Genomic DNA, 25,298 nt, shown 5'->3' on the forward strand with positions numbered 1-25,298 from the left:
GATATGGAAACTGAAATTCCAACCACATCGACACTAATTCAATCATACAAGAAAATCCCCCAAAGACCTATTCACCCAACTTTTTCGGAGAAAAGACCACACGATATCTATTCAACAGTTTTTATATATAATCATTTTAAAGAATGTTCTACAAATACGTATATACATGTTCAAATAAATTAAGATCTATTTTGATCATTATTTAATCTCAAAGATTTATCATGGATGCAATTCTTCTTTGCTGGATGAATGCAATTATGCAACACAATACGATTCGAATTTCATAAAAGTGTAAATTTTACTTTTTGTTTGAATGCACTTGATTGAATTCATTTTCATTAAACTGACTTTATATGTTTAATTCAATAATTATAAAAAAATAGTACTACTAATTTTCACATTAATCCCATGTAATGTGCATATTTTCTATTTTAGAACTTTATGGAATTGGTAACTTTGAGATGTAAAACACTTAATAAAATTAAATATAATATAAATCTGAATTGGTCCGCTGGTCAAGACTCCAAATGAAGTGGTCCCTAATATAGTGTGGATATGAAAGGTCTATCTATGCCCAAATTTTAGGAGTTATTTAATTATGATTTTAATAAAAATTATATTCTTGTGTCATTATTTGATTTAAATTTCTGAACTTTTCCTTCCATTTTTATAACAAACAAGTCAATATAGTATCTGTAGATGACGCGCCACCAATCTTATCTTACACAAAATATACCTAGGCTACAAATAACATCAGTGAATATTTTATATTAAAAAAAAGTTCAAACTCAATTAATTAAGACTATGACTAAGTCTAATCATTTCTTAATCACCAGTAACGACTTCACTCTCTTTCTATTAAATTTTTTTCTTGACTTATACAAAATCAGAAAGCGGAAAAATTCAACGCTTTTGCAACTTGCAAAAAACGTAACTCTTATCCTATATATATACACCACAAACCAATAATAGAATAAACTACACAGACAAAAATCTTACATATATTGCTAGAAATCTTTTGTTTGTTTAATTATTACTTGAATCGGAGAAGAAATGGACGAGTTACCTAAGGAGAAGACGTTGGAGGCGACGCCAACGTGGGCGGTCGCGGTCGTTTGCTTTGTGTTGGTTGCTATCTCCATTCTCATTGAACAAATCATTCATCATACTGAATCGGTATAGTAATATTCATAGATCATTTTATTTTATTTTTGTAAATAGTTCGACTTTACTAGAGTATATAATTTAATTTACTATGTAAAAAAACACTAACTTTAATATGCCTCTTATAACGTATTGTGCCTTTTATGTTGCAGTGGTTAAAGAAAAGAAAAAAGGAACCTCTACGTGAATCACTTGAAAAAGTTAAAGCAGGTGCAAATTAAATCAATATTAAAATTATTTTAAATGTTTATAAATGATTGTTTCTTTTTCTAACACTTTTGTTTTTTGGTGAAAAAGAGCTTATGTTGCTAGGGTTCATATCATTGCTGCTGACAGTATTGCAAGAACCTCTTTCAAATATTTGTGTTCCAAGAAAAGTTGGACATTCTTGGCATCCTTGCAAGTACACAGATAGTGGCAAATATTATGATCCATGTATAAAAAAGGTCATTATTTAATTTATATATAAATGATCTCCTACATTTTGGTATTATTTATAAATACTTTGTTTATCGTTTCACTATTTATGATGAGTTTGGTTCATTTTACATTAATTTCAGGGAAAAATTCAGCTGGTTTCAGCATATGGCATACACCAACTCCACATCTTCATCTTTGTATTGGCAATTTGTCACATAGTTTATTGTATTCTCACTTATGGCCTCGGAAAACTTAAGGTAATCTACTTTTGAAACTTTGTAATATAAATTTGGCCTACTTAAATATTTCAATATAATTACCTTCAAAATCATTAATTATAAACATCTTATGCATCTATCAAAAAATCCATTAAATCATGATATGTGTATATTAACGTAAATTAATCCATTTTTTTTCCTTTATATTAGATGAGGAAATGGAAATCATGGGAGGATGAGACCAGGACAGATGAGTACCAATACTATAATGGTCAGTATCAAATTGATTGCTATTAATTCGTTTGTTCATACGTACCTATCAAATTACTCATACTAATTTTTTTTTCTTGTATAACTTTTTAAGTGAAACACAACATCACATTATTTATTTATTTATCTAGATCTATGTATGGATAGTTATTAGTTAGGAAAGACATATTTTCCGTGTAACAAATAACAATACAATAATTATAATTACAAATCAATTTCGCCACGATTACTAACATTGTAGATTTGTAGTTGTACATTTTAATTTGGTAAATACTTATAATAAGATGTCGGCATATAAGATGGAATATTGGTTCAATAATTAATAATCGACACGTTTCATCGGAGACTTGTTAATAGCGACCCATATATATACTCTGATTATTAGTATTTTTTTATAAGGAGAAATCACAACCACTAAATAGGTCAATAGTCAAGACTCATGACATTGCTTCTTTCTAAATTCCCAATTAAATAAATAAATAAATAAAACTGGATGATCTAATGATTATCATTGCAGTCAAATAATTGAGCAATGAAATACATGTGTGTTTGTTTATTTAGATTGATATACCGAATTCTTACTTTTATTAAAAAAAATAATAATTTGTTGACTAATTGTGTTTTGCAGATCCAGAAAGATTCAGATTTGCGAGGGAGACATCGTTTGGGCGTCGACATTTGAATTTCTGGAGCCGCTGGCCTCTTCTTCTCTGGATTGTAATAACACTTCTCATTTACTTTTAATTAATTAATTTTGCTTCTCCATTAAACTTTTAAAATAAATAGATAGAGACTTATAATATAATAATCTGTATCTGTATTTTAGGTATGTTTCTTCAGGCAATTCGTCAGATCCGTTGCAAAAGTTGATTACTTCACACTTAGACATGGTTTTATAACAGTAAGTCATTCATTGCAGCAATAGATTCCAATTTTTAATAGCACTCATATGAGTTGCAAATATATATAATTAATTAATTACCTACAAATTAAATATGTCACAATTTCAGGAACATCTAACACCTCAAAGCCAAGCGTCATTCAATTTCCAGAAATATATAAACAGATCACTAGAAGAAGATTTCAAAGTGATTGTGGGAATAAGGTTTGATTAACTTTCTTCATTTTATTACTACAAAAGTAAAAAATCCTAGTCCCATTATTTGCAACATTTGATATTAATAAAACTAGCTAATTCTTGCAATGCAGCCCAGTAATATGGTTCTGTGCTGTTGTGTTCCTGCTCACCAACACCAATGGTGAGTCCAACAAACAATAATTTCTTCATCACGACTAAACTACTAATACTTTTGTGAAACCAAACTATTTAACTAAGACTAATGCAATTGTTCATGTTTCCTTAAACAGGGTGGTACTCATACTTCTGGCTACCGTTTATTCCTTTAATCGTGAGTGAATCCTTTCCAATCTCGTCACCGTGTAAGCCTGAAAATTTTATATCTAACATTTTTTTTTGAATATATAGATTATACTATTGGTGGGAGCAAAATTGCAAGTGATCATAACAAAAATGGGAATGAGAGTTCTAGATAGAGGAGATGTGATCAAAGGCAGCCCAGTTGTTCAGCCCAGCGACGACCTTTTCTGGTTTGGTCGCCCCCGTTTCTTGCTTTTCCTCATCCATTTTGTTCTTTTTCTGGTAACTTTTTTCCTCTACTAAATCAAAAAAGAAAAATATTGATTTAGCAAAACCTAATTACTATTTGCTGTGATTGGCAGAATGCTTTTCAAATAGCCTTCTTAGCATGGAGTTATGTAAGTCTAGATCTGCTGCAAATGATATGTACTAACAAAGTTCATTTCAACATATATAACTAATTAACATTCTTTTTTTCCAGTACGAATTCGGGTATCCGTCGTGCTACCACGACAATATTGAAGATATAATCATACGAATCTCAATGGGGTAAATAGAAACAATATTTTCTGTTACTACTAAATTCTAATTATTTTCCAAACCCTAATTCTTGTTTTTTTTTTTTTTGTGTAGTGCCATAATTCAGTTCCTATGCAGCTACGTCACTCTCCCTCTCTACGCCTTGGTGAATCAGGTACGATAAATGCTTATTTTCCTGTAAATACATGAACTTTTCTGATTTTTTTGTGAAATTAATTTTTCTTTAATAAATAATTTTCTGATCCAAACTCGAATTAAATAATCTAACTTGAAATAAATCACAATGAAGATGGGGTCGAAAATGAGGCCGGTGATATTCAGCAACAACGTAGCGACAGCGCTGCGGGGATGGCACCAGACGGCCAAGAAGCACGTGAAGCAGGGGCGGGCATCGGGCAGCAGCACGCCCTTCTCGAGCCGGCCGGCCTCACCGTTGCACGGGAGCACGTCGCCTCTGTATCTGCTGCAGGGATACAACAAGTCTAATTATGAGGAGGGACATGATCATGATCATGATCAGGATGATGGGCATGATTTTAAGTATGCAGAAACTTCAATTGTTGAGATAGAGACTGAGAGGGATGTTGAAAATCCCCCTTCTCCTAGTGTAGGGAGCAGACCTCCATACAATGATTTTTCCTTTCGAAACAAGGACCCTCAAACGTGATTTTCCTTTTTTGTTTTTCTTTATTAGTAAATAAGTGATCATTTTTTTCATGTGTTTTTTTTCATTGATGATACTTTACTAATTAATAAAGTTTTAAATTTTGATTCAGTTTCATTCGAATTTCTTTTATTTGGAATACATCAATTGTGATGTCATGTTATAATTAAGCATTAAACAGATTTTAAAATGGACCAATTAAAATTTGTATCTCGATCGCGTGATATATATATTTCATCCAAACAATTTCAATATCCAACTTAAGTTTATGGAAAAATTGAGAAGTATCATTGTTAATTAATCATATAACCACGAAGATTTGTAGTGCAATATTATAATTACTCGATCAATGTAACACCTCATTAATTAGTTTGAATATAATTGCATTAATTAGGACCATAATTTTATACTAGTATATGTTTATCATGCATCAACTATAATCACAAATTTTACTACTTCCTCTGTCTCAGCTCAAGTGATTAATTTCTTTTTGACCGTTGTTTTGCGAAGATGATAATAAATAGTTAAACCAGAGAAAAAATAATATAGAAGATAGTCGTATCTACATTATTCTCTCATCTACTTTATTTTCTCTCCACTTTAACTGTTTATTATCATTTTCCCTAAACACGTACTAAAAAGCAGTTAATCATTTGAGATTGGATGGAGGAAGTATATGTTTATGCATGTTTCTCATGTGTGTGCACTTGCCTTGCAGAGAATAATCTTTAACACTAAACTTCAAAATATTTTACATTAATATAATTAATTTTCCCTCATTAAGAATTTTCCTCGAGCAAAATACTCGTTTACTTGTACAAGGCACCGATATCTTGCTATGATTTTGAAGTACGAATAATATGAAGTTGAGAATTCTATCGTGGTATAATTCAAAGTAAATTAGTGGAGGGCATAATTGTCCGGATGAAATAAAACTCAGTCCACAGAATTTTGAAGATTTGGAAATTGTGGTGATGATAAAAACGAGTTTCGGTGATTTTTCAACTTAAAACTATAGAATTAAATTAAAATCAACTTAATTAGAGGGTTCTGTTTGGAAATTTGGGGTTTTCCTGTTTCCCACCAATGGGTATCAAACACCAAATATCGCAAATGTTACAGACATAATAAAAATTAAATTTATTTGAAGTTCGTGGGCCCCCAAAGGCCCAAATCTCATATAGTACGAATTTTGTGATGTACTGTTAAAACTTAAAACCATCCAACTCGAAAGTTCAAGATAGTGATAATTTATTTAAATTTTTTAAAGGGAAATTCATCTAAAAATCTTAAAACTGAAATCGGTCAAGATGACTGGACTTTTATTGTCGAAATCAAAGTAAAACGTTGAATAGTTTCGTATAATTTGATTTTTCTCCGCTATTAACCACGTCAAAATAATTGGAACACAAATAATTTAGTAAATTTCAACGCGACTATTAATAGATAAAATGTGATGAAATCGGTACGTATAAGTTATAACATGCCCCAATCTCGTAAACAGATTACAGATCGATATGATAAAGATAGTAGTATGTAGTCAAATAATTACTATAAATTTGTGTTTGAATTGCAAATATATATAAAAAAAAAGACAGAAAGTTCATGATTCTAATAAGTACTTACTAATTAGTTACGTACAAATAATTAAGACCGGAGTACAAAAATAATGATAGTATGTTGGTTTGAGTTAATGTAGCGTAATTTATAAATAAAACTATGCTACTAAATGGAAATGATTATTCATTCGTTCGATAATATATGTTCAAAATGATTATTCATTCGTTCGATAATATATGCTCTACTTTGACTTAGAATATATGTAAAATTTTTGTAAAAGTAGATCTCTTTTGTATATCCTAGCTAGTATTAATTTTATAATAGAACATAATTCAATGAACTAGTAGAACGTGTGACTTATTTATTAAATATGGTAGCATATATATGTGACATGCGAACATATAGAATTAAAAAAAAAAAATGAGCCATGGGTATTTTAATGGACTGAGGTTAATGGGAATGGTTTATTTTGTGAGTCCAAATTTATGATGAATGAATCTCGACGAAATTTATCATCGAGATTTAAAAACAGAACTTTCACTTATGAAATTTGAATCACAGACACCACAAATTTAGTGATTAAATTAATGAATTCCACTTTAATAAATGTTTTAATCACATTTTTCAAGCTATTTTGAGTCAATTCATTATTGCCATCGTTTTTAGATTGTTGGGTGACGATGACACCTTTCACCTTCTTTGGCAATTCCGATAACCCCAAATCTTTCGCGGCCGAAATTTTGACAGCATGTATTTATGTACACTGCATCTACATGATAACACATCAATTAATATTCCATGATTAACGAAATAAAAACACTACTCCGCATTAATTAAACATAAAAATTATCACCAAGCTGTACGTGTTATCTTATCCAAACATAAACATTGAGCTTTATGTTTATGGCAAGAAATTTCAAAAAACAAATTTGAATTTTCAATATTCAATAGTCCAAACACATGTTATTAGTACTATATCTCATCTTCTATGAAGTTCATATACTTCATCTCTGACTCATTAACTGACAAAATTGTAAGTTGGAAAATTCACACCAATTGAGTATGTACACTTATCAACTAAGTGAAATTTATATCTTTCTCCTCTCTCTATATATACATGATCGAAGATTTTGAAATTCCCTAGGGCCAGATAAATTCTATTTTTGTATTGTTGGCTGGTTGCAATACATATATAGTTGTCCACTACAACCTTTCCTCGTACCCGAAAAAATGGCTTCGCCACTGCCGCCGCCGCCCAAGGAGAAGTCATTGGAGTCGACAGCGACATGGGCGGTGGCCGTTGTTTGCTTTGTGTTGGTTGCCATCTCCATCGTCATCGAACAACTCCTTCATCATACTGAACTGGTACGTACAATACAACAACTTCACCTAAACTTAATATTTTTATTTTATTATGGACTTATTAGATTAATTTGATTGCAGTGGTTAAAGAAAAAGAGAAAGATAGCTTTATGTGAAGCTCTAGAGAAGATTAAAGCAGGTAACCATCAAATATTTCAATACTTGATTCTTTGAATACATGATTAATTAATTAAACATTATTTTTTATCTTGTTTTAATTAGAGCTTATGCTGCTGGGGTTCATATCGTTGCTACTAACAGTGACACAAGAAAGTCTTTCTGACATTTGTGTCCCCAAAACTGTTGCAAGTTCTTGGCATCCTTGTAATGAAAAATACAATAAAACATACTATGATCCCTGCCTGGCAAAGGTATAATTGGCTAATTTATATTCAATCTTTTAATTATTGTTACTTTATACTCCATTTTGTAAGTTACTCACGTACAAGTATTGTAGGGCAAGGCACAACTGGTTTCAGCATATGGGATACACCAACTCCATATCTTCATTTTTGTATTGGCACTTGCTCATGTTATCTACTGTATTGTCACTTACGCCTTTGGAATACTAAAGGTAATTTACACTTAGTTTTAAGTGAACAAATAGTGGCAGTGTTTTTTAATTTCTCGAAAATTATTTTGTTGCAGATGAGGCAGTGGAAAGCATGGGAGGATGAAACAAAGACAGTTGAGTACCAATACTATAATGGTGAGTGCAATTTTTCAAAGATTAATTTCATTGTGAAAATAAATTAGCATAACTACTTGAGTATATGTATACTTATTTTGAGTTTGTTGATTGTAGATCCAGATAGATTCAGATTTGCTAGAGAGACATCGTTTGGTCGTAGACATTTGCATTTCTGGAGCCGCTCGCCTATTCTTCTATGGATTGTAAGACATTTATTTTCTAGCAAAATATGTATGCATTTTTTGTATTTTAATTTATGTTTTGATGGGCAGGTGTGTTTCTTCAGGCAGTTCTTCCCATCAGTAGCAAAAGTGGACTACCTTACTCTTAGGCATGGCTTTGTAACAGTAAGTTGTTTTCATATATGAGCTCTAACATCTTAATAAAGTAGTAAGTGTGTTTCACCAACAATAACATTACTAAAATTGTTGAAATTTAGGAACATCTACCCCCTCAAGTCCAGGATTCATTCGATTTTCAGATATACATAAACAGAGCACTTGAAGACGATTTCAAAGTCATTGTTGGAATAAGGTTTGCAAAAAACATAAAAGAATTTATTCTCTTCTTTTTTATTGCATCATTTATAATTAAATTATTGCAGCATTCATAACTGATTCATGTTTTTGCAGCCCTGCATTATGGTTCTGTGCTGTCCTGCTTCTCCTCACAAACACCAATGGTGACTCAATATTTATTTGCACACATACATATATTGTGAATTTTAGTGAAACAGATCATGAAATCCGAATAATTCTAAATTGTACTAGTATTATAAAAAATTTAATTACTTAAAAACTTATTCAGTTGTTCATGTTTGCTTAAAACAGGGTGGTACTCCCACTTTTGGCTACCATTAATCCCCCTAGCTGTGAGTAAAAATCCTATCATCATATTCCATCTGCTAGTATTTAAAATTTTGAGATAATACAACTAATCTCTAACATGTACAAGTGATGAAATTCTCAGATCATACTATTAGTAGGAGCAAAGTTGCAAGTGATCATCACTAAAATGGGAACAAGGATTCTTGAGAGAGGAGATGTGGTGATGGGCAGCCCTGTGGTTCATCCCAGCGACGATCTTTTCTGGTTTAATCGCCCTCGTCTCATCCTCTCCCTCATTCATTTCGTTCTTTTTGAGGTATTCTTTCTTCCTAACAAACAAACCTTATCATTTCATCTACTTAGGCCTCTTTTTTATATACTTATGTTTATGTCTCTTTTTTGTGCACTTATGTGTCTCTTGATTTATCCTTTTGCAGAATGCATTTCAGATTGCTCTCTTTGCTTGGAGTTGGGTAAGTTGTTAGTTTGCCTCAAAGTCTCAAACTGATCAACAATAAAAATGTTTGTGCTAATTAAATTTCCAGCATTTATTCACAAAAAAGTAAATTGTGTTCATGATTTTGTTTTTTCAGCTTAAATTTGGATATCCATCTTGCTACCATGAGAATCTTGAGGAATTGCTCATACGAATCATGATGGGGTATTTGTTTCTTATGTTTTCAAATCGGAAAAAATTGACTTGATTCCTCAAAAAAGCATGTTAGTACTATTTACTAATGTTGTGTTTGTTTTATTTTGGCAGTGTTGTGATTCAGGTTTTGTGTAGTTATGTCACACTTCCCCTCTATGCCTTAGTTACTCAAATGGGATCAAGCATGAAGCCAGTCATTTTCGGGGACGACGTGGCATCAGGGCTGCGTGGCTGGCAGGCGGCCGCCAAGAAACCGGCAAAAGAAGGGCGTCCCACGGTCAAAGTCACCCCATTGACCGGTGTGCCTACCTCTCCGTTGCACGGTAGCATGTCGCCTGCCTACTTGCGGAATGTCCACAGAAAGTCCACTGAGGACCTGCGTGGTGGCGGGGAGAGATCGTACGCCTCTCCCACCCACCACAACTATCGTGAGAGAAATGACCGATCACCCCGAGCTTCAGTTATTGAGATAGAGAGAGATGTTGGAGAGCCTTCCTCTGTAGAGTTGGGCTACATAGGCCAACAAGAAGAAGACATTAGCTCAAATCATTTTTCTTTTGGGAAAAATGATAATTCCATTGCTCCAAAGTAAAATTGTTATGTTTTTTTTCTTATATTCTTTAGTCTTCTAGAAGAACCAATTTTTTTCAACTTTCTTGTAGAAATGTAAAACTATACTCTTTTTAGTGTAATCCTTGATACTCAGTCATATCCAAAAGCATTAAATTATTTATTATTATAAATTTATAATTCTTAGCTTCTTGAGGCGACGATATTTCAATGATCTTTCATGCAATCAACACGTCAAAGTATTATTGGACCAGTAACATGATAGCTTTGTTACTCTACCAACTAATCAATAAAAAATTATTTTATTGAGGCTACTTATAGTCAACTCTACAAAGTTTCTTATTTTTATGATTGTGTATATTAATATATATAATTATCATACTACGCCATTCTTGTCTTATTGATAATAAACTATTCTTATAATTGATGAGATATTAATATATATAGAGAAAACATTGGCATATTTAGAAATATATTGAAAAGTAGAGTTAGATTAGTACGTAGAAAAAAGAACACCCATCAAAAGTAACTACTGACCCTTGTTTTTTCTTTATCTCTTCAATTTCAACGTTTTAAGTTTTAAGTTTTGTAAAAAAAATGAAACCTTTACTGATTGAGGTCTATAAATTGAAATACAACAACGAAGATTTCTTATATTTCTCAGCTAACAAGCCACCTAAGTGACGACCTAACCATATATAAACTGAATTAAGTAGTTCCACAACCATGCATATTAATATTACAGCAAACAAAAGTCATGTGATTACTCTAAAATATCACTTTATTTATTGAATCCATAAATATACTGAACTTCTCATATCCATAAATGGCTGGTGAGTTGCCTAAGGAGAAGACGTTGGCGGCAACGCCAACATGGGCGGTGGCCGCCTTCTTCTTCGTGATCGTTGCTATCTCCATCGTTATCGAAAAAATCCTCCATCATGCCGAATTGGTAGCGTACCAATTTTATTAGCCATAGTCCACTATTTAGAAATATTCTAATCCTCAATTTGATTGAATATGCAGTGGTTGAAGAAAAAGAGGAAGGTAGCGTTACATGAAGCTCTAGGGAAGATTAAAGCCGGTAAATGTGTATCAATAATATTTGTTTCATCGAGAAAGTATATCTTTTTTTTTCATAAAGTTTGTTTTTTTGTTGGAAGAGCAGAGCTTATGCTGTTAGGGTTCATATCGTTGCTGCTGACGATGACGCAGGAGACTGCTCTTTCAGATATTTGCGTTCCGAAAAAAGTTGGAGATTCTTGGCACCCTTGTAAGGAGGATGTATATAGTAAAAAGAAATATCATGATCCATGTCTTGAAAAGGTATCGAAATTGTTAATTACTCCATTTGTGTGGATATGCAAGAGAAAAGATACATGTACAAGTTTTGCAGGGCAAGGTGCAACTTGTTTCAGCATACGGAATTCACCAGCTCCATATCTTCATCTTTGTATTGGCACTTTTTCATGTAGTCTATTGTGTTGTCACTTACATCTTGGGAAAACTAAAGGTAACTATCAATTACTATTAATTAATAATTATACATTGGTTAGGTTAGTATATTAATAGTGAATGAGTAGTTGACTTGTCTATTTACACAAACTCATAGAATTATTAATTGTTGAAGCAGATGGGGAAATGGAAAGCATGGGAGGATGAAACACAGACAAATGAATATAAATTTTATCACGGTCAGTATGCTGTAATTCCACATTAATAGTACTCCTTTTTTATCAGCATTTAATTATTTATTCAACTACATATATATGGTGTAAGTAGATCCAGAGAGATTCAGATTTGCGAGGGAGACTTCATTTGGACGCAGACATTTGCAATTTTGGAGCCGCTCATCTCTTCTTCTATGGATTGTAACTTTTTTTATCATTACTATTCTTCTTCTTCTTTATTAATTATAGTTGTAACCACCATGTATTTTGTATAATGTGTGCACATGATGCAGGTGTGTTTCTTCAGGCAATTCTTCCCATCAGTAGCAAAAGTGGATTACTTAACACTTAGACATGGCTTTGTATCAGTTAGTAATTGCACCTAAATATTTTTACATGGTTTTTTAAAATCTACAAACTGATTCCTTTTCTGATATACAGGAACATTTACCACCTCAAATCGGGGCAACATTCGATTTCCAAGTATATATAAACAAAGCACTAGAAGAAGATTTCAAAGTCATTGTTGGAATCAGGTAAATAATAATGATTCTTTGTCTTCCTTCTTTTTGTAGCAAGTGAGACTGATTGTTGATATGCAGCCCTGCATTGTGGTTCTGTGCTGTTTTATTCCTCCTGACCAACACCAATGGTGAGTTTCTCTCATCCCTTTTCACTCACAACTTTCCATCAGCTGAGGATTTCATCCGTCTTGAACACTAATTGATCAAGCTATTCATGCATCCGGAAACAGGCTGGTACTCTGATTTTTGGCTGCCATTCATCCCTCTGATTGTGAGTAGAAACCTTCTTTTCCAACCTAAAACACCTCATCTCTAACATGAAGAATCATTCTCAGATAGTACTTTTAGTCGGAGCAAAATTGCAAGTGATCATCACAAAAATGGGAACGAGGGTTCTGGACAAAGGAGATGTGGTGAGGGGCAGTCCTCTAGTCCACCCCAACGACGATCTTTTCTGGTTTCGTCGTCCCAGCTTCATCCTCTTCCTCATTCACTTTGCTCTGTTTGAGGTACACTTGTCTTCTTCATTTCTTCATCATGATAAAACAGAGTAATGCAACCTAGCCTTATCATTTCTTTATTTGCAGAATGCTTTTCAGCTTGCTTTCTTTGCTTGGAGTTGGGTATGATCATCTTTACCTCCAACATTAATTTAATTTCAACCAATATGGTTTGTGTTCATATTTATATATTTTGTTATTTTCAGCTTAAATTTGGATATCCATCTTGCTACCATGAGCATCTTGAAGATATGATCATACGAATCGTGATGGGGTATATGTTTCTTTCATTTCATGGGTGAAAAAAGAAGCATTTTGTTAAGTGGTTGTTTTTGGCAGTGTTGTGATACAGGTGCTCTGCAGTTATGTGACACTCCCTCTCTACGCCTTGGTTACTCAGATGGGATCAAACATGAAGCCAGTCATTTTTAGTGATGACGTGGTATTGGCTCTGCGCAGCTGGCAGGCAACAGCCAACAAGCACGTGAATGAAGGGCGGCCGTCAGCCATTGCCACCACATTCTCCAGCAGGCCCACCTCGCCAATGCGCATGTCACCAGCCTATCTGCGGCATAGCCGGAAGAGGTCATCAGGCTTGGACAGCGAAGGGCGGGGAGGTGAGAGGGCATCAGCCTCCCCCAGCCGCCACTACAACATTCAAGATTTGAACAAAATAGATGGGTTGTCTGAGATAGTAGGGGATGTGGAAAACCCTACTCCTAGAGAAGTTGACACTAGTTCAAGTGAATTCTCTTTTCGAACAAAGGATTCTTGCTGACAAATACCTTATTGTAAAACTCCACTATGAGTAATTACCTTCTATATTCAAAGTATTTCAACTTAATGACAGGATCCACATTCCACAGAAGAAAAGATCCTAGTATTAATGAATTGATAAAATGCAAAAAATTGAGGATCATAATCAATAAATGCTAAACAAGAACGAGATACGGGAAATGAGTGTGTGTTCATATGGATTACCTGAGTTCCTACACATTTCCTAACTCCCTTTTGTTCTGCCTTCAGTCTCTCAGCAGCCAACAACCTTTCTTCAAGCGCCACGTTCCCTACCAATTTGACAGGAATAGCATCAGAATCAGAACATGTAAACACCTACAAACGAATCTCTGCAGGCGCTATATAATCTGCTGCAACAAGTTTAACATGTCACCTTCTCTAATCATTCATTGACCTAAATGAAGGTGTTCTAATATAGTCATGGAAGCCTACACCACGGCATTAGGCTAGTGAGCTACCAAATCAAGTGTAACTCACTCTGATATCAGTCCCCATTCATGGAATAATTGCAGGAAATAAATTGGAATAAAATCAGCCCAAGAGTTGACTATGAAATGTTATGATTATGCACTATTTTAAGTAAGTAGGAATTGGAGGGATTTGAATAAATTAGATTTAATTTGAATAAATAAGATGTGATTTGAATCAATTGGGAATTGATTGGGATCAATTAGGTGCAAGTTTCGTGGGATTATTATAATGTAAACTCCTATATAAACTATGGAGGTTATTGAGAAAGGTATCCAGAAGAGAGCAATTGTTATTGGTGTATACCGTAGGCCTCGGTGAGAGGATTATTGGCCTCTTAGGAGGATTGTATCTTTTCATTTGTTTCTGTATTTCGAGTTAAGTTATATCCCAATCCAGTTTCTATTCATATATATCCTCTTCCTGCCTTTACTTCATATCACACTCACCTATTGTGAAAACAAGGCAAAGAATGCACAATCCATCATCCTGGACTAGGAAACGTGGTTTCTACAAAACTATAGTTCTTTGTCATTTGAGAGGGCTCCCGCCTTCTTCCACAATATCATGAAAGGAAGACCATGATAAAATGCGCACTTTCGGGAGAAATGTATATATGTTCCCTCCCCCGTATAGTTGTACAAGGAAATAGAAGAAAAACACAAACTGATGAACATCAAGAATTCCCTCGGCCCCCATATTGGTTCGAGCAATGAAGACCCCTACCTCAACTAGGTAGTGATCTTGTCTTTTCTATATATGCTTGATTGGATAACCCTAAGGGGGTGGTGATTGGCCCATTTCTACACTATCAGACCTTATGATATCCATATCACATATCCGATTTGGCCTAATGACAGATACAAGCAGAAGTTCCATGCTTGTTTGAGTGCAGAAGCAGCTACATTCAAAGTCATATAAAATAAAGCAAACCGCACCACAACAGCACAAAGAAATTCAAGAAAACCACCACACAACCATATATATACAGCCCAAAAAATGAAATCAGCAAATGTGTAAGAAATTAATTTAGAGTAGTTGGCAGGAATGAGAGCACGATAAGAAACAGCAGCACTGGTAATATGCACAACAATGTGGCTGCCTATACCTATTAATACCACTGCCAGCACCTTGCACAGCTTCGTGATTCCTGCGTTCAGCTTCATTCCCCCCTACAAAAAAATCAATCTTTTTGAATAAGAGTATGATAAATTTGATGTCGTGCATATATATGTATATACTGAAAAAAAGGAAATGATTGCGTACACCTGAGAGCTGTGTTTGGGTTCCAAAACTGGTTCGATGAGAGATTTTTTTGGGTAGGTCTGTTGATCAGAGATTTTAGGTAGTATTTGTTTTGCTGTGAATTAGTAGTTATCTAAATGTTGAATGTTTTTAGTATTTGTACACTTCCTGATTCTGAAACGGACCATAGAAGGAAGGAGAATTGGGCAATTGGCGTTGAGCCCCGCTCTATTTTATATTCTTATGGTCGATGTGAATTTGTACTGTTTGTTAAATTCCTAATTTTAAAGGGATATAAGTACGTAAATCAATTTGAGGCGCCTACACTAATCGATATCCAAATCGAATGGCTGAATAGTGCATACAGAAATGCAATAGGAAAATCTCAATCTTCTCAATCCAATACGTTCTGCATTTAAGTTGGCACGTTACCTGTTTGATAGAATTCCCCAAAGAGATGAAACATACAATGCAATTATAGGATACTGTTAAACCATTTGCGACGTAGTTATGGGGAATAAAGTTTTTTATTCCGTGAAAACGTTGCTGCAAATTGAATAAGTTGGATTTCGAGAATCATTCATTTTGTCGCAATAGTAAGAAAATCTTGACTCAATCATTCCGTTGTTGTGACCGGTAATTCCCATTAATTAGCTTTCTAGCAATGCTATTGCTAGTACTTATTCAGATTTCTGGGGTCTCAACTCTTCTTACTTTGAAATCGGATGAGAATTTGACTGATTTAACCAATATCTATATATATGCCTTAATTAAATTTTGATTTAGATAAATCAAAAACTTTTGTGACCATTATAGGAACTAGTTGTTCTTAATATTTTATCTGATGATTTATATAAATGTTTAGGTAGATTAAGGATAGCCGAAGTAAGTTATAAAAATTCATGAATTTTCACAAAAAGAGAATAATAATCCATTTAAGATATTGTGTGATTTTTTGAGACTTGACATTGAAGCTCCACCATGGAAACAGCTTCACAATATCCACATCAACATCTGATTGGTTAGTAGACGTGGACCAATAGCCTGACAGATAGCAGAACCCTGTAGCCAATAGCAATCACCATTTGGATTTGCCTATATCCTCCTCCATTCCCATATTACTTAGTGCTTCCCTCCAACAATTTTCTTCATTGCTCACTCAACAATGGCCGTGATGAGCTACGGCGTTGCAGCCGCAGCCGTCTGCCCCTCCGTCCTCTCCTCCTCCAAGTCGAAATTCGCAGCCTCCGTGTCGTTTGGCACCAATGCCACCACCTCCAGGTTCACCATGTCCGCTGAGTGGATGCCGGGCGAGCCCCGCCCACCCTACCTCGATGGCTCCGCTCCCGGGTAATCACTCTCAGTTTGAATTATTTCTAACTTGTTACACATGCATGTTATTCAATCTAATATAAGTAATATAATTGTTGGGGTGCAGAGATTTTGGATTCGACCCGCTTCGGCTAGGGGAAGTCCCGGAAAACCTCGAGAGATATAAGGAGTCGGAGCTCATCCACTGCAGATGGGCTATGCTAGCCGTGGTATGTTGATATTTAGATCATCTGTGTTGTTTATTTATCTTCCCTTATAATACAAGTTTATACACAGCCCGGAATCCTGGTCCCGGAGGCTCTGGGGTTGGGCAACTGGGTCAAGGCACAAGAATGGGCGGCGCTCCCAGGTGGACAGGCCACGTATTTGGGCAACCCGGTCCCATGGGGCACCCTTCCCACAATCTTAGCGATCGAGTTCTTGGCCATAGCCTTTGTAGAGCACCAAAGGAGCATGGAGAAGGACCCGGAGAAGAAGAAGTACCCAGGTGGGGCATTCGACCCACTCGGCTACTCCAAGGACCCTAAGAAGTTGCAAGAGCTCAAGGTCAAGGAGATCAAGAATGGTACGAGTATATAACATTAACATCTCTCTGTTTATCTATCTGTCTATCTATACATGAAGATGAGTCTGAATTCTGATTGATGATGTGGTTGAAGGTCGTCTAGCGCTGTTGGCGTTTGTGGGATTCTGCGTTCAGCAATCAGCATACCCGGGAACAGGGCCGTTGGAGAATTTGGCGTCGCATTTGGCTGACCCGTGGCACAACAACATTGGCGAAGTCCTCATTCCCCCCATCTCCTAAATCTACTCTCAAACACACCAATTCTGCAATTTTCTGTTTTGTGGCGTGGATGGATATTGTGTAGTGGTTGGTTGCTGATTAATTTGTGTATAAATTTGAAGAGTTCAATGAAAAGACAATGCCATTCTTCTCAACTTCACCATCATTTGTTGTGTTAGTCATGATGCTAAACCAGCATGCTTTTCTATTTTCAAATTTATCAGATATGGTATCTTAATTAACTGGGTTTTTTTGTATGATTTCAGAATTGAAGTTTTGTAAAAGTAAATAAATTGAAAGTATTTGTTATTGTTGGATTCACCATCTCTACCCAAAAAATTTGCAATTTGAATGTTTAGGACAAAATCTAGTTTGTTTTTCTGGCTGTTAGCCAGAAATTCGAATGTAAATGAAAAAAACATGTACTTCAAATTGTAGTTAATTCTCATGTTTAACAATTCTGATCAAATCAAAATTGACATGGTAAAATTAAAGTTGAAGTGTCATGTCAATGGATTCATGATCAAATCTATAGCAAACTGAGTCAATGGAGTATTTCAACTTTTGGAATTTGTCAATTTTATCTCCATCTTTAATATATACAACATGGGTGTGATCAATTGCTAACTTTCTTAAGTTGCTAACTTGCTAACTTATCAATGCAATGTATTAAAAATGCAATGTGTTAAAAATGTCAACAGTCAACACAATGACATTAAAATCTCAACACATGATTTTGTTGAACTTCAATATAATGTGTTGACATTTTAATATCACTGTGTTGACATTTTTAATACACTGCATTGATGAGTTAGCAGAGTTAGCAACTATTTCATCCTACGTAATAAAATTCCAAACCTTATAAATTGTCAATTACTACTACCACTACTATATAGCAATCTTTTCAACTTGACATGTCAATTTATCATAACAAAATTCACTCAAATGATTAGTCATAACTTGACGTGTCGAATGGTGATTTATGGAGTATTTTGTTCTTATACGATGATATTAGCATTTGACTCTTTTTAATTTTTAAAATACCAAAAGTTGATAGATTACAAATTGGAAAGGTTGAGGATCATATTGTCGCTACTCGCTAAAAGGTTCAGATAAATTGATCAAGTCAATGATTGAATGATGTCATTTTGAATCTAAAATTTGAAAAGAAAAAGAAAAAACGAAATGAAAATATCATCCATACATTTAGAGCCCTAAAACTCTGGAGTATTATGTGCTAATAACGCATCGATTTTTCTTTATTCAATTTTATTTATTTATTTATTTGTGTTATTACCGTTTTATCGGGTAATGACGAGTGTACCAAACTAAATTGGGGAGAAAAAAATATGTACAGTATATTTCTAAATTTTTGGTGGTTGTTTAGGCCTACAATTCAGAATGGGCTGAATATGCTTAAATAGGAAAATGATGAGCCCACCAAACAAACTCAGAATTTATCTATTGGGCCACTAAGGATTATATATACCCTCTTCCATATGATCATCTATTAATGAGCTAATCCCAAATCTTTTAATATTAATGAGCTAATCCCAAAAATTCAAAAATCTATACTAGTAGTATACAATATTGAACCAAAATTATTATAATATTAAATTTATAAAATAATAAAAATTAAATATATATCATTATAAGTTAAATTGTAGACCTAAGTACTATAACAGCTCATGATCAAAAGCTATAATAACCTTATGCGGTTAATTAACATCGAATAAAATGTGTTGTTTATTTTAGTCATGAAATAATTAGTTGTTGTTTATTTTTTTCTTATTATAATCCATATACATATACATAGCACAAATATTATTCTACGTGGCAAGATAGTTAATAAATTATTACTACACTATATAAGTGTTGTCGAAATAAAAGGTCCTTCATCTTATTGCTTCAAACTTAATGTCAATTATTTTGGGAATCGAGCACTTTACTAAATTTTCGACACTCTGAATGGCCTTAAAAAACATAAACATGCCCTTGGATCTTTATATGTCATCAATGAGATTGCTCTTTTCCGAGTTACTTGCTAGACTTTCAGACAATGAAAAGGAGTAGAACTTATAAGTTACACAAAGATTATATAAAACCTACCTATACATTATTAAATTATACTAGTAAATAGCATTTTGTACCAATAATTTATTATCATAGCATATACACACACCACTTTGCATATGTATACATCACACTTGTGAATCCAGGGGAGTGTTATATTGTTAACTCAATACCTAATTGCTAACTACAACTAAATAATAGTCATTAGATATTCAAATTAAGGGTCTAGATCATCAACCAAGAAATATCAATACGATCAACAAAAAACGTCAATAAAGCCATATGATTAATTTCATAAAATATCAATAGAGGTATTAATGTCAATTAACTACATGTTTAGTTATAACTAACTTTTAAAAGAAATTCCAAAACTTTAAATTCATATAACATATATCAAATTAAAGATAATTTTATAAGGATTCCAACGATATCATATATGCATATGTTTCGACGTCAAAATTTGAAAAAAAAATCGAAATTTTTTCAATTTTTTCGTAAAGCAGAAATGTCAACATACTATATAAAATATGTCAATATAATACATGTAGAATGTCAATAAAAGCAATGGGTTAACATTCTTAAAGCATCGTGTTGACATTCTCAAAGCATTGTGTTGATATTTCCGAAACACTATATTGACATTTTCATCTAAAACCCTAATTTGGCGTTTTTTTTATCTTTTTTTATTTTATTAATAAAAACGAAAATTACACATGACAAATTGTAGACCACACGTTTTCTAAAATCCTATAGCCTTAAATTAGTTGTAGTCAGCAATTAAATGATGAATTAGCAATTGATCACTCCCCTGTGAACCCAAAAGTATTTTATTTTTTCAAGATATTTATTTAACTTCTCCACTTAATTTCTTCACTCAAATTTAAATTAAATAAGGTTATAACTATACACACGCGTATCAATAGTAATATAATACTCCCTCCGTCCCACTTAAAATGCAATATTTGAGAATCGGCACAGGATTTTATGTAGTGTTGTTTTGTGAGTTAATGAAGAGAGAGTAAAGTAAGAGAGATGAAAAAGTAGAGATAGAGTTGTTTCCATTTAAGGAAACGTTTCATTTTTAATGGGACAACCGAAAAAGGAAAACGTTGCATTTTTAATGGGACAGAGGGAGTATATAGTACCATTAAACATAACATTAAAGAAAGCATGATCTTACAACATATAATTAATGAAAAATTTAGGGTTTCTTTCTCAACAAAACAAATACTACTCCACTATTTGATTACTTGATCCACTCCAGGACAAAAGAAAACCTGACTATGAGAGCCACTAATTAAATACACTATCAATAATACCGAATTGAGACAAACCAACATAATCAAAGCATGCTCACTCAATTTCTCCATATATATATTCTCATGCTTCATCTAATGATTATAAATTCGAGGCGTATACCATCTAATGATTATATTTCAAATAGTTACGCATCGATATAATATACATATAAATATACATCAAGAGAGAGAGAGAGCATATAAATATATATAAATATGTCAGCATAGTTGCAGCAAAATGTGATGGATGATGATCATACATGTTTGTCATCTTCGTGCGTGAAAGCATTTTCATGTTTCGAGGTGCATAGAAGCAATTCAAGCTTAAAGGCGTCAAACAAGCATCAAATTAAATTAAAACTCACTCTCCCATAATTCCCACAAACTCCTATACTCCTCCTATATATATAATCAAGTCTAATATAATAGTAGAACATTAATATATTGTGACCGTATATAAAGTATTCTCTCTATAAATTCATAAGAATGTGAAGAGGATGTTATATACTACGACTACTATTTAATTGAAATAATGCACTAATTTAAGTTTATTATTTTATTCATTATTATATTATAATTCTTGAATTACCAATACGTGCCTATTAATTATAACCAATACTCCATATATTATGATCAGATAGCTGTCTCCATATATATAATATATGTGTGTGAAATTCCCTCTCTTTCTCTCACGCTTGACAGGAAGGATTCCCACTCTCTTTTCCTTTCTGCCATTTTTGGCTACCATTTTCCACTTTTGTGCCATTTTTACCTTTTATTTTTAAGTAAGAGGTCTCCCAGAGGGGAAGTTGATGTTATAATGTACTAGTAATTAATTGAAATCATTTGATGTGTTCATTTCTAAAAAATTTCTCATTTTCTTGGTTTGATATGAGATATTGATATTAAGTTGAGATCTTATAAATTCACATCTGAATACCCTAGTTAGTACCATAAGAACTAGAATCTTAATAGTACTCCCCTCGTCCGGGATTAAATTCCCTACTTTGATTTGGTGCAGATTTTAAAATTGTTAAAGAAAGTGGATAAATTAATTTCGTTATAGACAATGTACAAGTTAAAATTAACTTCTTAACTCCATTCCTTTGTTATTTTCCCATTAATTGGAATGCAACTATGAATAGGGACTAGAGTTTGACGTATAAATATATAGGAGTTTAATACTTGAAAATATATGCCCTCAAATCATAATCCCCAAATTTTGTGTTTTATTTGACCTAATTCTAAAACAAGAAGTTCTTTCATTCCAGATCATGAAATGCACTGGATTCTTTTGGAATTACATGTATCATGTTTTAGATGAAGACAGTGAGAATTGTGTCCCATCAAACTAACTGACCTAATATGTAAGATTTCTCCAAATATAACTAGAATTAAATATGAGAGAGATTTGAACGAGTACCTAATGCTAGCTAGCGCTAGTATAAAAAAACGGTGTTAATTAACTCATATTTCCAGCGTTAATTAAGCTCAGAAAATAAATTAATTAAAGATTTTTTTTACAATATCTATTAAAAATAAATTAATTAAAGGTAGATATGCATGATGTGTATAATTAGGGAATGCAGAAAAGTAAGATGGTTTCCATGTGAGCAAATAGTTGTTTTTAGGTGAAAAATATAGTGCATCGTAATGGGGTGCATCAGAGTAGGACAGAAGTGTTGTTTCCTCACTTTATTGTGAATGTAATAACATAATTAAAATGAATTGCCTGTCTTTTCTTTGTAATAGTTTCTCATATGTCATGTAGCATTCATCAATATATCCCCTGGAGAATTTTAACTTTTCTGCTAGCCTTATGTGCAAAACTAGTAAGTACATTATTACAGTGCTGTTTTTACTCTATCTGGACATTATCATTGCCCACAACCCCATGTTTTTCAAATTGTTTTCTTTTATTTTCATGTGTGATTTAAATTTAATCGAGTTTGATTGTTTTATAATGCTAGTATCAAATAGTTTGAGGTTTATATATCGAATGAACTCTATATTTTAGCAGACTAACTTAAGATGGCTTCTTTTGTTTGGTCATATACTTTTGAATTTATGTAAATTAAGTCCAACAAGGTAGGCAATATTATATGTATAGTTGATCAAACAAACATGTCGAGTTTGTGGATTCAAGCCTAGCTAAAGCTATCGGTCTAAGGTACTGGACATGCCAAGTCTCCGTTTATAAATTTATCCGTCTATAAAAATCAGTTTTATTGGTACACGAGTTTTAATACAACATAATTGGTAAAGTAAAAAAAAAGAATGATAAAAAGTGGATAAAATAAAATAGTTAAAGATATAAGTTAGTAAAAAATTCTTTAAACGGAAAAGAGACTAATTTTTGTGGACATACCAATATAAAAACATGGAACATTTTTTCATGGCAGAGGAAATATTTCTAATAGAATTTTTTTTAGGCCTACATATTTCTAGTAATAGTTACTCTAAATTCCATTTTTTTTATTCCTGGCATCATCGATTTTGATATCTTTCCCCTTGTAATACACTATAGTTTAACTTCCCAGCCTTGAATAGTTTAATTTTCCACTATTAAGAATCACATCAAACTAAAAGTATAAGATACTCGTTATAAAAGTGTATTTAATTTTGGACCCACAAAACTTATAAAAACATAAATACCGTTCTTAATTGTATTAAAAATGTCCTTAATGATTTTTTTAGTGGTCATATATTGGTACCAATCATGAATTAACTAGTCAGTTTTATTTTCACATTAAATATTAATTAACTTTAGAAGGTAGACCTAGCCAATGGCCACCAAAACCTTAGTATTTTTATTGAGTCGGAAATTAAATCTTTTTTACATTTAAAGTTTCTCAGTATATGTAGTAACTTTTCATAACTAAGCAAATGACAAGATTTTCCATCATGTTGTCAAATCATCTTAAGCATGTCTTCAACCCATAACTTTTAAGTTGTCGTGCTGCTTTATTCACAACACATTCCCGAAAAAATGGTAAATATTCCTTCATTAGTTTTGTTACTACTATTTCAGTCCAACAAAAGAAAATCTTAATAGTTGAAACAAAATTTTAGTACTCCCTCCGTTTCATGTTAATGGAGTCATTTTTTTTTATTTGGGAAAGTTCTAAGTTAATTGAGTCATTTCTACTTTTAGCAAAAAATCATTCTCACTTTTACTTTTCTCTTCATCTCTCTTACTTTATTTTTCTCTTACTTTTTCCACCATCCATATAACACACTATTCTTAAACTTCGTGCAGAAAAGAAATGCCTCTATTAACAAGGAACGGGAGGGGGTATAAAATTATTAAAAGAAAAGAAAAATAGACAAAAAAATCTTAATAGTGAAACTGAAAAATAGAGTTTTAGTATAAAATTATTAAAATAAAAGAAAATTAGAAAAATGATTGTTAGTGGAAATATGACTCACTTCAGTGGAAAGAAAAACTTAAAAAAATAAATAGAGACTAATTTAATAGATCAATGATCCAAAATAGAACGGATATACTACTACATAACTTAATAAAAAAAATATATACATATCCTTATAAAAGAGAGAATGAGTATATATGATTGAATAAATTTTGCATGCTATATTCATTATAAAAGTTTGTTATAAAACTGAAATACTCAAAACGGTAAACTATTTTCAAAATTAAAATTAATTAATGAACAGTAAGCTAGCAAAATTATTAAATAGGAAATATTTTTGCATTTAAGAATCCCAATGTTGATGTGTCTATGACTTTCATGTTGGGACTGAGATGCCCTTGTCCCCCTCTCTTGTCACACCTACTTCTATAATGGAATGTCTTTTTCTTTTTTTCTTTTGTTTGTATAAAGATTTTAATTTTCACGTTCCCCAATTATTTAATGATCCCAATATCATTTCATTTTGATATTTCAAATTTAATCAAAATATGTTCGTTAAAGTATGCAAAAAGCCCATATATCTATTGATATTAATTATAATTTGCTTTGAATATTTAGTGGACAAAATTTGAGGATGCAAAATCTATTTGGAAGGGCCAAAACCCTAGTTTCAGTCTTATGTAAATTCCATATGAGAACACTACAAATTCCAGAGAACATAATAATTAGACAAGAATATGATCATCAGACCTTGTTTTATGTGATCATATAAATGTCGCTATCCAAGTTGATTTATGCTTTAACTCAGTTTTGCCTGTTATTGTAGCCTTTATAGACTATGAGTCTAGCTACTATTTATCTTTACATCATCGTATTACAACATCATCGTATTACACTTGATATTTATTATTACGTTGGG

The 25,298-nt window shown here is 32.8% G+C and overlaps 3 protein-coding genes and 1 long non-coding RNA gene across 6 annotated transcripts; 3 read left to right on the forward strand and 1 right to left on the reverse strand.

Annotated features, from left to right (window-relative positions):
• Positions 1-993: 993 nt before the first annotated feature.
• Positions 994-4,765, forward strand: LOC125212831 (MLO-like protein 6). The gene is made up of 15 exons (XM_048113099.1): positions 994-1,176; positions 1,317-1,374; positions 1,462-1,610; positions 1,725-1,841; positions 2,013-2,073; positions 2,701-2,789; positions 2,899-2,973; positions 3,083-3,177; positions 3,282-3,331; positions 3,441-3,481; positions 3,559-3,732; positions 3,813-3,848; positions 3,932-3,999; positions 4,084-4,144; positions 4,280-4,765. The coding sequence occupies exons 1-15, from the start codon at positions 1,054-1,056 to the stop codon at positions 4,655-4,657; spliced, it is 1,575 nt and encodes a 524-aa protein (XP_047969056.1). The 5' UTR covers positions 994-1,053; the 3' UTR covers positions 4,658-4,765.
• A 2,463-nt stretch (positions 4,766-7,228) lies between these two features.
• LOC125212829 (MLO-like protein 6) lies at positions 7,229-13,854 on the forward strand. 3 transcript variants are annotated; one of them, XM_048113098.1, is made up of 14 exons: positions 7,229-7,579; positions 7,658-7,715; positions 7,799-7,947; positions 8,034-8,150; positions 8,225-8,285; positions 8,382-8,470; positions 8,540-8,614; positions 8,707-8,801; positions 8,900-8,949; positions 9,098-9,138; positions 9,237-9,410; positions 9,532-9,567; positions 13,217-13,284; positions 13,350-13,854. In XM_048113098.1, the coding sequence occupies exons 1-14, from the start codon at positions 7,445-7,447 to the stop codon at positions 13,786-13,788; spliced, it is 1,587 nt and encodes a 528-aa protein (XP_047969055.1). In that variant the 5' UTR covers positions 7,229-7,444; the 3' UTR covers positions 13,789-13,854. The 3 variants fall into 3 exon arrangements, with proteins under 3 accessions (XP_047969055.1, XP_047969053.1, XP_047969054.1); XM_048113096.1 differs by lacking the exons at positions 13,217-13,284; positions 13,350-13,854 and adding exons at positions 9,688-9,755; positions 9,858-10,455 and having other exon boundaries at positions 7,247-7,579; XM_048113097.1 differs by lacking the exons at positions 7,229-7,579; positions 7,658-7,715; positions 7,799-7,947; ... (7 more) ...; positions 9,237-9,410; positions 9,532-9,567 and adding exons at positions 10,989-11,268; positions 11,343-11,400; positions 11,485-11,642; ... (7 more) ...; positions 12,846-13,019; positions 13,098-13,133.
• Positions 13,855-13,868: 14 nt separating this feature from the next.
• LOC125212832 lies at positions 13,869-15,752 on the reverse strand. The gene is made up of 3 exons (XR_007174780.1): positions 15,543-15,752; positions 15,385-15,448; positions 13,869-14,077 (listed from the first exon to the last, which is right to left on the reverse strand). It is a non-coding gene; the product is annotated as an uncharacterized LOC125212832 (long non-coding RNA).
• A 433-nt stretch (positions 15,753-16,185) lies between these two features.
• LOC125209146 (chlorophyll a-b binding protein 6, chloroplastic-like) lies at positions 16,186-17,792 on the forward strand. The gene is made up of 5 exons (XM_048108755.1): positions 16,186-16,218; positions 16,648-16,871; positions 16,960-17,062; positions 17,130-17,418; positions 17,513-17,792. Exons 1-5 carry the CDS (start codon positions 16,186-16,188, stop codon positions 17,656-17,658), a joined length of 795 nt encoding a protein of 264 aa, XP_047964712.1. The 3' UTR covers positions 17,659-17,792.
• Positions 17,793-25,298: the final 7,506 nt, after the last annotated feature.

The sequence above is a fragment of the Salvia hispanica genome, chromosome 3, assembly GCF_023119035.1.
Source record: "Salvia hispanica cultivar TCC Black 2014 chromosome 3, UniMelb_Shisp_WGS_1.0, whole genome shotgun sequence".
NCBI classification, from domain to species: Eukaryota; Viridiplantae; Streptophyta; class Magnoliopsida; order Lamiales; family Lamiaceae; genus Salvia; species Salvia hispanica.

What these genes read in the sequence shown, in the direction of transcription:
- LOC125212831 (XM_048113099.1), top strand. Translation starts at nt 1,054, where the DNA reads ATGGACGAGTTACCTAAGGAGAAGACGTTGGAGGCGACGCCAACGTGG. An exon ending in TCATTCATCATACTGAATCG is followed by an intron (nt 1,177 to 1,316) that starts GTATAGTAATAT and finishes TTTATGTTGCAG; the next exon opens with TGGTTAAAGAAAAGAAAAAA. An exon ending in ATGATCCATGTATAAAAAAG is followed by an intron (nt 1,611 to 1,724) that starts GTCATTATTTAA and finishes CATTAATTTCAG; the next exon opens with GGAAAAATTCAGCTGGTTTC.
- LOC125212829 (XM_048113096.1), top strand. Translation starts at nt 7,445, where the DNA reads ATGGCTTCGCCACTGCCGCCGCCGCCCAAGGAGAAGTCATTGGAGTCG. An exon ending in ATGATCCCTGCCTGGCAAAG is followed by an intron (nt 7,948 to 8,033) that starts GTATAATTGGCT and finishes CAAGTATTGTAG; the next exon opens with GGCAAGGCACAACTGGTTTC. An exon ending in TACCATTAATCCCCCTAGCT is followed by an intron (nt 9,139 to 9,236) that starts GTGAGTAAAAAT and finishes TGAAATTCTCAG; the next exon opens with ATCATACTATTAGTAGGAGC.
- LOC125209146 (XM_048108755.1), top strand. Translation starts at nt 16,186, where the DNA reads ATGCTATTGCTAGTACTTATTCAGATTTCTGGG. An exon ending in GATGGGCTATGCTAGCCGTG is followed by an intron (nt 17,063 to 17,129) that starts GTATGTTGATAT and finishes GTTTATACACAG; the next exon opens with CCCGGAATCCTGGTCCCGGA. An exon ending in GGTCAAGGAGATCAAGAATG is followed by an intron (nt 17,419 to 17,512) that starts GTACGAGTATAT and finishes ATGTGGTTGAAG; the next exon opens with GTCGTCTAGCGCTGTTGGCG.